Source organism: Pelecanus crispus, chromosome 7, assembly GCF_030463565.1.
Source record: "Pelecanus crispus isolate bPelCri1 chromosome 7, bPelCri1.pri, whole genome shotgun sequence".
In the NCBI taxonomy this organism is placed as follows: domain Eukaryota; kingdom Metazoa; phylum Chordata; class Aves; order Pelecaniformes; family Pelecanidae; genus Pelecanus; species Pelecanus crispus.
This window is the reverse complement of record NC_134649.1, coordinates 32,842,565-32,855,352: the sequence shown is the minus strand read 5'-3', so window position 1 is coordinate 32,855,352 and position 12,788 is coordinate 32,842,565. Positions and strand designations below refer to the sequence as shown.

The 12,788-nt window shown below is 42.4% G+C and overlaps 1 protein-coding gene across 2 annotated transcripts in view; it reads right to left on the bottom strand.

Annotated features, from left to right (window-relative positions):
• Positions 1 to 5,169: 5,169 nt before the first annotated feature.
• The window catches only part of LOC104023851 (6-phosphofructo-2-kinase/fructose-2,6-bisphosphatase 4), a 37,510-nt gene continuing 29,891 nt past the window's right edge, over positions 5,170 to 12,788 (bottom strand). Inside the window, exon 14 of one of the 2 annotated variants that reach the window (XM_075713612.1) lies at positions 5,170 to 5,238. In XM_075713612.1, the coding sequence (XP_075569727.1) occupies positions 5,179 to 5,238 (60 nt within the window). In that variant the 3' untranslated portion in view covers positions 5,170 to 5,178. Of the gene's footprint in view, positions 5,239 to 10,163; positions 10,224 to 12,788 lie in introns of those variants that run through there. The other variant, XM_075713613.1, reaches the window with a different exon arrangement.

The window sequence follows — 12,788 nt, the reverse complement described above, 5'->3', positions numbered from 1 at the left end:
CAAGCAGAGTCAGGCTTCAGTGATCGTGCTAAATATTTGTTCTGAGGCAGTATAAGCAGAAGACAGTGAGGCCTAAGTATCCCGCAGCAGCCACAGCATACTGCCCAGGAATGTGAGATTCTGCTGTTAAACACCACTTCCTATTAATAGAAGTACGCAATATGATCACAGCAGCTTACCAGGAGAAAATCATCAGGCAACGACTGTGTGGAGCTTTCGTACCACTTGCCTGATCTGCCAGAGAGGAAGCATCCTGCTGAACTGCCAAGCACAAAGTCTTTCTTCCAGTTTTGCTTGTTTTTAATACAGCAGCTGTGGCTCCTTCTACTTGCTGTAAAAAGGGCACAAAATGAGATCCTGCTTTGTTGCAATACCTACTTCTGAATTTTGATTTTTAACCATTAACAAGAAAGAAAAAACTAATGCGATTACTGCAAACCTCTTTTCAAAACTCTTCTCCTTGCAGCCAGCTCGTAAAATACAGAATGAAGCAAGGTCCCTTGCTTCTCAAAAGCTTTCTATATCTTGTGACACTACTGCAAATGATGTCTGAACCACTGAGCACATGGAAAAAAGATGTACCTGGTGAGTATCAATTTGTCCAACAGTTATACAATGCTACAGAGCTCTTAGGAGCACCCTGTAGCTTCTGGGTAGTTTCAGACTGCTAATCCTGCTGAAAGAGCAGAAGGCTATCACCCACCCCCCAGTACTTCATAGAGACTCGAAAGAATACAGTGCCGCCTTTGTTTTTCTTCTAAAGCTTATTGTTAATAATTTAAGTAATGCCAGTAAGACTTGGATGTCATCTAAGCATGCAGCAGATTGAGGCTGGAACAGTCAGAAGACAGCTGGCATATTCAAACACAATGGGTTTGGCCTAGTTACCACCACACGCGCTTACACAAACCCCTGTCAGAGGGGGAACAAACAGTACGCTGTGAACTGCTGCCAGGGAGAGCAGCAAACTTGGCTTTCTCCCCTTCAAGTAAGCCACCAAGTCATTTCTGTTTTGCCACTTTTCATCAGAAAGTTATTCTGCTTTCAAAGGTGAGCGCTAGATGCTTGTACCCAAGAAGAAATGTGTTTCTATATGCAAAGTTACAAATGTGGTTGCCAGCAGCATTGGGTATTTGGATGGCAAGAAGCTATAATGAATTACAAGAAGCAGTAATTGTTGCTTGTGGGAATGTCTGCTCACTGCACTTACCTGCTTCGCTCTGGAGTAACAGGGGCCAAACCTGCTCAAGAGGGACCTCGGTCTTCACACAGCAACTCGTTCAGCTGGTATTTGAGTGACTTACCTGGAGCCTCTCCTGCTGCCACACACACTAACAGCCTGACTGCGCTTGCCACACCTGGGCAGAGAGGCCTTTCCTCCACAGAGCAGCTTCTATATTCCTCCCCATCAGCAGCACCCTACTGTTTAGCCATGGCGTTATGTTAACTGCGCCACCTGAACAGGGAACTGCCCTGTTACAGCAACCAGAAATGACGCTTCCGCAGGTCATACAGCTCCGGGGACCCCCTCCCCTGAACTGCTGTGCCCGAGGGCCACCTGGCGGACAGCAAGCGGATAGGTTCGCTCAAGCAGCGTGGTCTGGGCCACCCTCGCGCCACACGGAGATGGAGGTATTAAAGAATTTTGTCCAGAAAGCAGCCTAAAAGCGCTAAAACAAACCACCAACATTACCACCCACACAAACATAAATACACAGTAGAGTTAAAAAACAAAGAAACATTCCTTCCACCTAGCAGAGAAGATACAAGTGGTTACCGCCCAAGAGTATACAGTGATCAACAAGACAAATCAACTAGACAAAAACCAAAAAATTTGAGCGAAGAGCTAAACCACAAAGTAGTAATTAATTTTGTCCTTGTCCTTCAGAATGACAAGCACCCCTGCAAGTGTAATGCCATCTACCTAACATATACATGCAAATTTGTACTAGAAGGCAGCATTTTGCTGTTGGTTTTCAGCTTTCTCAAAACAGCAGCAGCATTTGAAGACCATTAAAGAACAGTGTAGCTTTGAGAGTGTGGATCAGATCTTAGAATACCAATGACCAGGTAAAATTAGTAGAGTCTTTCTTACCTTTCTCCTCTGTTGCAAGCAAATCTTGATGTGTACTTATTCAATAGATTCTTCCAACATCTTCCTCAATTACTTTGTTACTTTAATTATAATTATTTGTCAGAGTAAGGCAACCGGTGGAGTAAATTAACTTAATTCTTATAGGGTTTCATAGAGCCTGTGTATAAGCTCTCTTAACCAAGCTACAATTCCTACACTTCTGAAAGCTGTGGAAACCTGCTGACCTGCAGGAACACTCACCTGGCACCTGAGCTACTGTAAATGGGCACACAAAGAAACACATATCAGCACGCATTGTAGCATTTGATCTTTATTACTTGGATCAAAGGTCAAATGATTACATTTGTCTGAAAGATTATGATGAAGGCCAACGATGTAAGAAAAGAGTTTAATCCCATTTGAGAGACTGCATCTGAGCTAGCAAGTGCATTAACAGTCAGAAGGCAGTAAAATATACACGGGTACAAATACACAAGGTCAGGACGAGGGTTTTCACTTCCCCTGTCAGTGACAGTTCCATCAGGAGGTGGGGACATACGCAGCTTTAGACAGTGACAATAATCTGCAATTCTTAACAGTGCCTTTCCAGAAAGGTGGTTACGCCCCGGGGAGAACCGCTTCAAATCTACATTCGTTGTCTACACTTGCTCTCGCCAGCTAGATGCAGTCAATGATTTAGTACCTTCCTAAAGTACAACAGACAACTTCTTTTTTTTTTTTTTCTCTTCAAGTATCACCATAACAGTTTATTTACACTTGTATACAATTCTTGTTACTGAACACCCAACTTAGTAAAACGCCCATCACAGTATATTCAAAAGCAGGCTATAAAAATACCTACTGTACATAAAACATTTAGCCTCACAGAATTTTACAGCACCTCTGCAAGTTGAGAGAGGTAAAACAAAGAAAAGGGAGAGAGGGGAGACACCTCAAGCCGTGCTCGCCAGTGAAGAGAAGCAGCTCTCACTAGGGGGAACCTTTCCTTCCACCGCATTTCTGCAACCAGGTCCGAGCTCAAGAAGTACTCCAGTCTGACAGCAAAACCCCACTTTTATAAAACAGTCTCCTGGGATTTGCCCTCTGTAACTATGGACGAACTCTGACTTTCTCAATTTAAGAACTGTTTAACAACTCCTGGTCACGGCTGGAGGCCCGGAAGAGCGAGGCTGCCTGGAGCGCAGCCCGGTTTTCCCACGCTCACACACGTCAAATCGGGAGGGGAAATTACTTCTACATTTTTGCCACGAAGGTGGCCTTGTTAACTACGCATCAATAAATTAACTTCTCTGAGCAGCGCTGTGTGGTCTCTCTCCTCACACAATAGCTACGGACACAGCTGAATTAATAAAGATCTGAAATGGGCCTTACTGAACACACGGATCACGCACACAAAGCTTTAGACAGCAGCGCTTGAAGCAAGTGTTTCTGGTCGTTCCGTACCCTATGCATTCCTCTTCTGAAACAGAACCCAGCAATACGGTATGGCTTACTTCCAGAGCTGAACATATTGCTGAAATTAGCTTATTAAAACAAACAGCAGCAGCATGTTATTTTATAAACCCTGCACAAACAAAAGACAGTTTAGCCCTTGCCTGCAAAACTACATTATGAGGGCCTGGTATTTCACACAGGAATTGAGAAAAAGAAAAAAAAAAAAACCAAACAATAAAACAAAACCCCCCCCAGCAACATACATGGTAAAAGCTCAATTAGTTGAACAGAAATCCTCAGAAAAAACACAGTACAACTACCAAAGAATAGTTCTCCTCAATTCAGAACTAAGAGCCAGCAGCAGTGCTGGCAGCTTGCTTCAGTTGTCTGGTAACACATATACAAAATACACATTGATTTAGTACAGTTAAAAGGTCGTGGCCTCAGCAGACATAGAAAATTCCATTTTTAGCACTGGAGTTTCACAAGGTATAAAAGAGCAGCGAAGAATTGGGATGGTGAAACGTGCTAAAAAACAACACAAAAAAAACCCCAAGGCAGGTGTGCCATGTTAAAAATAATTTCAGAATTTACCTGGTGTTTTTCTTGCATGAGCTGTTAGAAGGGTTAAACTCCACCTAACCTTTCTGTACTGTTTCCTGATGTACGTATTAAATGTGGCTATAAAAGAGAAACATATACTTTTATGTTGAAATTCATTCCAAAAATTGCCTTTAGAAAAATCACAGCACTAATAAGACAAGCAGCTTCTCCAGCCCTTGACGGTCTGCATCCTTTTTCCCTCCCTTCCAGTCTCCAAAAAGCTGCTCATCCCCTCCTGTAACTGCAGCAGAAAGGACCTCTCTCTCTCTCTCTCATATTACCCAGGCTGCTAGCATTACTCACACATCCACCACTTAATACTGTGTCTTCCACTGCCCTCCAAAATACAGCTGGCTCCTGGAAAATGTTAAAATGGTGCTAAAACACAGAATCTTTCAGGTAGCAAATTTAGCTTTAATACTTTTATTTTACAAGGGGAAAGTCTCCACATTTCAGAAAAATTTAAGTTGTGGTTGGCAAACTGAAGCTCAATTTAAACCACAGAAGCTAACAGAGCTGACAGGCTTGCCGATTTAAAGTAGTTTTGCAACACGAAGCCTCCAATGCTCAAAATGTAGAATTTCACCTATGTTAATACACCATCAAAAAAAATCTCTGATAATTCTAGGCAATCATTCACAGTAAAAGTAAGAGGAACTCTTAGAAAAACACTTTAAAAAGGAAGTAAAATCTAGTTAAAATCTGACAGTAAAATTGACACGGGCAATTAACCATCTTGCAGTATCCACAGATGAACAATAAAAACCACTGAAACTGCACAAATTTACATACGAAAAATCTAAAACCAACTCTACTCTGCTTCCCATAAATCTTTTTATTGATACCTTTCGGCACTGGGAGTTATCCAGAGCTACAGGTTTTCTCCAAAGAAGCTGAATCACATTCGAAATGTCTTAAAGTGAAGAGGAGGCGTGTTCGTTCCAACTCGCTCGGCACTCAGCAACGCCTTCTCCATTCTCCTGGACCTGAGCTGCTACTTAACGCTGTTGTGATGGAGGAAGGGCTGCCGCCCCTGGGGACTGGAGCTATAGGTGGTTAGGTACTGTCCTCAAAGCTTCTTCTCTTGACCGATCCACACCTACATTCTGCAAATTTAAAGACAAAAAAGATTTTAAAGCAAGGGTCTCATGGTCAGCTGTAGTTTTTGCTTAACACACGGCTATGACACAAGGGAAAATATAAGCAAGTTTTAATGCTTATTCCCTCAAAATGTTTTGTAAAACACAAGGAAAGGTCCCAGCCTGTGAGCAGAAGTCAGAAGCCAGGCTCAGACCTCATCCCAGCTACTGTGTGCTTCGCAGAACCCAAGTCCCTCAGATACCGAAACACAGGTTCTCTGCTGCCAGTGAAAAAGCATCTCATCTCTAAGACATGCATTACACCGGGTCTGGTAAGACAATCAGTCTCTGTACACCATATGCAAGTCACGATACTATGTTTTTTAAGACTTTTTTCCCTTTAACCACCATTTTGAAACATGTTTTTCTAATCCACTATCTTTTCTAACCTTTATGCACACAGTATAAGAAAAAAACAGAATCACACAGCAAAGATCATAAACCACACAAGAACTGATAAAATCTGGAGGGAAGGAAGCCCATCCTCTCCTTGTTTCGAGCACACTCCAGGAAATGACTCCTTAACACCAACAGCTATAAAGCTAATTCTGATCCTGTCTGTAAACAGCTAAGTCACTGGAAGGACTCTGAATAACTCCCTAAAGAGCTGGTAACATAAAGTTTAAATGCATTTCAGGATACATAGGCATGTTGGCAGACGTCATGCTGACATCAGATAACGTTTCAATGGTTTTATAACTACATTCATTAGAGTTTACTTTGAAAACAAGTCTCTTCAGTCCAACTCAAGGAAAAGGAGAGCTGCACTAGCACACAGTGAGGGGGACTCTCAGCACATGCTCTCAGACAACATACACAACTCCATCAATCAAAATGCATCAACTTAAAAACCAAGTCATTCCCCTCCCGAACCCCAGTTTCTAGGATTTTTCAGCTGTTTTTTTATGAAAACAGGAGATAAACAAGCAGCACCAAATTTGATTTGGGCGTTGAAGTGTGCCAACATCGCTTCTGCCCTTACCAAGTCTCCTACACTGGTGTCAGCCCTTCCCTTTCTCATCAGCCTTCAAGCCCTTGGGTAAATCACCCTGTTCTCCACCACAAACACACCACACCAAGATTTCTGAGACCACACGCACGAATGCTGCTGGGCACAGTTGTCCAAGTCCTGGAAATCCCTGCATACACCAGCACACTGCTCAACCTAGTCTCTGACTTCTCTCTCCAAAGGAAAGAAAAGCAACAATGCTATTTCAGAAAGAAGCTTCTACAGGTAGCATCTCTTCTGCAGCAAAGGACACACAGAAAGCATCAGCATCTAAGAAAATGAGAAGTTGGCAAAACAAGTCACATTCTGCGTGACAACAAGGAAAAAAACCACAACAAAACATGCTGGCATTTGTTGCATTTGTTTGTATTTTTCTTAAGAACCGATGCAACATACCCAGAAATTGCTTGGAACTGCGGAGATGTCTCCACAGGTACTCCAAGAATATTGGCTGAAATCTTTTAAGCTGAGCATCTGATGTTGATTTGAAGAAAATTAAATGGAGCCTGAAATGGAGCATCAATATGCAGGAATCCAGAGGTACTGGAAATCAGTCCACAAGCAGCAAGAACTAGACAGCTATAACATGAAACTAAAAGGAAACAAGGTGGTCAAGACAAGGCAGAACATACAGCTTAAGTCAATGAGAGGTATCAGATGAAAGCAGCATCTGATACAACTGAGACAGACCCAAGAGGGAGTATCAATACACAGTCAAGAAAGTTGAAAGCAAAAAGTGCTTCTATTTGAGTAAGTGTGAAGGAGAACAGGCTATAGAAGCAAAGCACACTGAACTATCACACTGAAAAAAGAAAACTCTGGGATAAACCCTAATAAACACATCCTAGGGCTTATTAGACAACCAGAATACCTAACTGCAAGACCAGATGAACTGAGGCTTAGAAAAGGACTAATATCTTCATTAATGGTAAATGGATTCCTACTCATAGGAATCACATTAGATTAGATGATGGTAGCTGGGATCGTACCTACCCGCTTCCAGAACAGCCACAGGCATCGAGAGAGAAAAGCCATGCAATGGGAACAGTGCTGCTGCTTAGAAAGACAACTGAGGTTTTAGTCTTACTTTTGGGACCAAAAGGTGTCCCTGCAACTGTCCGGCAGTGCCTTACCAAAGCACACCTGGACAAAACTACCATCCTGGGAACAGCACCACCACTGCCACGCACCAGCAGCAATGCGGTCTGGAGAGCCCAGGAAACACAGGAGTGGGAATGAAAACAAACACACACCTTTTTAAAATACTATTTCTACCAAGGCATATGGCCTCTTCCTCGGTTAGCCCGGGCAGGGGCTCGCTGCTTCCAGAGCCCGCTCCGGGAGGAGGCTCAGCGCTCACTGGGGCAGGAGCAGTCTCATTCTGCCTTGCACAAGGGTCCATCTCACCCACCCTCTCTGGAAAGACTCAAAACGCACAGATTAACTCAAATACGCTCTCATACCACTGTTCTTCCTCTCCTCATTACACTCCTCCCTGCTTTGTACTTTTTTTTCCCCTCTACAGAACAGAGCCTCCCCAGAAACAAAGTGTTACGGGTTTCCAAAGAGGACAGAGCCTGCCATTTCAGTTTTATTTTGATTAGCTACACGCAATCTTCACAGCAAAACAGGAAGATTTTGCAGGAAGGCTCCTCTAGGGAAAAGGAGGAGTCTCTAGGGAAAAGAACCAGCACAGGCATAAACAGAGAAATAAGCAGCACAATATAAACAGCCAGCTTTCCCTCAGCGAGCTGTGCCACAAACTGGCACTGCTGCTTCCTGCCCAGCATCAGGCCTTTCTTTTACTAAGAAAATAAGCCAGAGAGGACTATTAAGCAATCCTGCTGTCATAGGAGACCCCTTAGAGTGCAAAACTGCTTTCAAATACCCACTTCACTCCATTGCACACATCAGCACAATAAGCATTATGCTCAGGAAAGAGAACACCAGGCAGCCACAGCCCCAGGAAATCGGGCTGGCAGCAGCTGGCAGGGATGGAGAGTCCTGGGTGCTTCTGCCGCTTCCCCTCCCTCTGCAACCTCTGCCAGCTGCAGAGCAGGCAAGCCCAGCTTTCCTCTCCAGCCAAGTTCCTGCCCCTTCTATCTTCCCCCTCCATTTCCTCCAACAGCCCAAGCCATCCTTTTTTGAGCAGCAAAACTCAGTTTTTCCACAGCAGACGCCTGCACAAATTTTGGCTCCATCAGAAACGTAATGCATTTAGTTTAAACTTGCACGGTATTTCCTCAGTCACAGCATGTGGAGGTGACAGCACTCTGAGCCGTCTCAGTGCAGTTTCTCAGTAGCCAGCTATGGCCAGTGTCCCTGCAACCTCCCAGGGATGTCACCTGAACTGTCAGGTAAAAGCAACCAGACTCACTAATTAATGCGCGCAAGTGGGTACAGCAGGCTCAGATCTCCTCCTCTGTGGCATTTTTCACAGCAAACCACATGCCAAGAGGCTGAGGAAATTAAACATGGAAAAAGTGACAGAACACTCCCACAGAATACTCACGGTCACGACAGAGAGGAAAATAATCCGGGTTCCCCCCAGTCCCAACCCATCCCAGGACATTGGTTTAACTAAATACAAAGTGGTACAGAGGGAGGCTCTCTTGCCAGAAGGTTATTTGGTTATATCAGACATTCCTGATTGCTATAAACCTCTGAAAACTTCAGTGTAATTTTAGAAGTGCAGATATGTAACACTTTTTTTCCAAAATCCTGTTTTCTTCTCACCTGAGAAACCTAACAGATAAAAGCTTTCCACAACACGCCACTCTTGCTTACTTTCAAGACTAAAAGACCCCCCTCAGAAGACAGTTCCAGGACTTGGCGATTTTCTGCCTTTCCCAGACTTGATGCTACCCAAACAAAGCTCTTCAATAGCACAGATGCTTCTCACTGCCTTGTTTTGCCCATCATAACATCACAGAGAAAGGAGCCAAGGCATGGTAAAAGGTTTTGCTGTAATTCAGTTTAGGATGCATACCCTGCTGGTCTGAGATCCCGTGCCTACTGGAGTCACAACCTAGCTACAAAATCATAAGGCTAACTCTGCTTCCACATTCCAAAATGGTCAACACTACTTATTGTAGCCTAGATAAAATCTGGGTACAAAACACACAGAGCAGAGCTGTAAATGCTCGATCACCAACGTCCGTAAAGAAGCAGGAAAAGAGGAAATTTAAAATCACTTCTGCCGGCAGGCAAACCCTAAAGCCTAGTTAATGCAGAACAGCTATTAAGAAAAGTTGTATATTAAAAACATGTATACACATTCCTGTACCTTGAAAAACTGTTCTGGAACTAAGTGAAAACTTGCTACCTTCTTCAAACAGCCCATCATTAATTAGCACATCTAGAGCACTACTGCTGTGGACCAGCAGGATTAAGGTTTTACAGTAACTATGGATTGTTATTTTATGCTACACAGCAGTCCAATCACTCCCAAGGGCACTGAAATAGATAAGACTGGTGCCTAGAAAACAGACTTCAACTTTTTCTTATCTCACACAGAATGTTGTGTTTCATGGCTTTCATAAATAAACACACTGCAACTAACATTGAATGATTGCTGGCTGTTACAATAGAACTTAATGCTGCAGGATCTTTATAGTAATTTACAAAAACAGCATTCCAGTGACAGCCGATCAATGTCTGATGACTCATCCACAATAAATTAACAGTGCAATACAGTTTTATTGCGATTTGATAATTTTTTCAAGTCAAGCACTGTACAAACATTTGGTTTGGGTTTTGAGTTGTTGGGTTTGGGTGGGGCTTTTTATTTCAAAGTGATTGGAATGATTAGTTTTTCAATTTATTTTGAAGTAGTAGGATGAAAACAGCACCCCAAGTTCGACAGTTGATCAGCACACAGGATTCACTGATGAGCAGGGACTGTTACAAGAGCGTCCTCGGGAGGTCTGGAAATGTCTACATTCTGTATAATAATAAAAATACAGAGGAGAATATTTATCATGCAGCAGTAAGAGCAACAAAAATACCAATCAGATTCCTTCACAAGTACACAGCTGCATTTATTTAAAAGCAGAGATTTTTTTTTAAACACACACACCCCTCCACCCCCCCCCGGGAATGCAGCAGACTGACAGCTGGTTGGTGTCCCAGAATGAGACAGCAGGAAAATGTATTTACAGCAATCGCTGCTCCCATGCTGATAACATTACCAAAAGCTCGAGTCATTCATGTTTAGGAGGAAGTCTTTTACATGCCCAAGCAGGAATCCACTGGAACATGTGCTTCAGCACATACACGTCTATCCATTAAGCAACTTCCAGTGCTTTGCGGAACTATGCCATATACTTCTTTCCCAAGGGAGGACTTTAGCGTTTGTTTGTGTTATAGGGAGTGTACTACACCTGACAAAACAGAAAAAATCTCTTCCCAGACACCTAAACTATTCAAGACTGATGACATCAACTAGATCTCACCTCATTTTGCAGAGGCTATAGGAAAAATAAAAAATGACACTTCAAATGCAGCAAATCATTCAAAACCAAACAAAACCAAAACACCTGCTCAGCCAAAAACTTGTGCTAGGATGCACAGCTTTGAGTGCAGCCGTGCAGAACCAGGCTCAGGAATCACACCTGCCATGGTACCACCTCATCCAAGTCCCAAAGACTGCACAATTAGTATTCTTCCTTCTACCAAGAAAGCAGACTATGATAAACTGTTCTGAAGTTTCTTCCAAGATCTTGATCTAAGATTTGGCCCATTTTAGGCCAAATCATTGCCAGTTCTTCAAACTTCGTGCTGATGGGCTTCATGCATCTTACTTGTTTTACACTGTGGTAAGCAAACTCAGCTTTCAGTAACATCTCCCCCTCCCCTTCCACTCACAAAATCAAAAAGGAGATCTGGGTTTCTTGCTACAAGCACCCTCCCTATCTGTCATTCACTAAGACAGAGGTGCAAAGTAGACACTTTACCCCAGTGCTTGTTTTCTGGCCCAAAGAGGGGACCCAATCAACAGCTAAAGTAATTCCCCTGAATTATTTTCAGTAAAAAGACTACAGACTCTTTCATTTGAAAAGGTCAGAAACTTAAGCCACTACAATGCTGAAAACACAAGGCTTCAATCCCCTTCAGACAAATCACCATCATACAATGAAGTTTACATATACCATAAACAAATATTCTAGTACTTTGCCTGCATTTCTGCAATGTGACAATACATGCTTTCAGCTGAAGCAAAAAAGGAGTGAGTGCACTGTTCTGAAACACCAACTACAAATTACTTGTGGGGGCACAGAACAGCACACTGGACAATCCTTAATCAAATAGTTTCATTGTTTAACAATGTTGTTTTCTGTGACACTGTAATTAATTAAATGCTTTGACTTCAATAGACTATTTGAAAATTTAATTTTACAGAAGTAATTAACATTTTTGTAGGTGATGTAAATGAAAGCTTTTGAAATGTTCACAGCCCTTTAAGCAGCATTGAAATGTTCACAGCCCTTTAAGCAGCATTGAAATGCAGACAGGATCAACTTAGTCCTTCATTCAGCTCTACTAAATGAGCAGCGTATCATCACCCATACTCCACTGGTCTGGCTTTCTTTGGGGACAGAGGGAGAAGAGCGTCTGGGGTTTTCTAATAAAAATGCCTCTGGTTTTTTTGGTTTTGTTTTTGGGTTTTTTTAAAATTCATTAACTCAATCTATTTCTGTTCTAAACAAACAGCTTTGTGGTTTTGTGTCCACTGCAATTCAACTATCTGCATGATCCTCTACATGCAACTGAAATACAACCACCCAACACCGTCAGTACGGCCACATCAACTTGCTAGACATGTGAAGAGTCACTTAGTGATTCAGGCAGAGCTTTCCCCCTTGAAATAAACATCTTCAGTTAGAAGTGGTATTTCCAACAGCAACTCCCAAGACACTTTAGTAAGCTGTAAATTCAGCACCTGTATTTTAACAACCAAACTAAAAATGTTCAGTTATCTACATTATTTAACATGGGTAACCTAACACCTGCTCTAATACAGCCTCATCTATTTTCACCATGCTTCTCCAACACCTTTTAGGTACTGTGAACACAGAATGCATTTTCTAAACCTAACAAACCAAACTAAGACACAAAAGTGGTAAAGCAGAATGGCAAAGGAGAAAGGGAAGGAGAGAAGAAATATGCAATACAACTATCTAATAGAAAGTGTGTTGGCTACGAACAACCAAAAGTCAGTATTTTCAGAACTCAAAATACCCAAGTCATTAAAACAAAACTTCTTTACAGACCTCTCCAGCATGAATCCTGCACAACTGCCACAGATGTGTACCCTCACATAAGTAAGGCATTTTGTGTCACATGCCTTATTGAATACACACATATAAACATATTTATCACTATATTCCTTTTCAGTATAAGCCACTGTTCTAAAAACCACCACAAACAGCCCTTTTTTCTCATGTTACCAAACTGACTTTTAATTTGCCATTAGGTATGGCTCATAACCTCAGCAAGGCATCGGTGC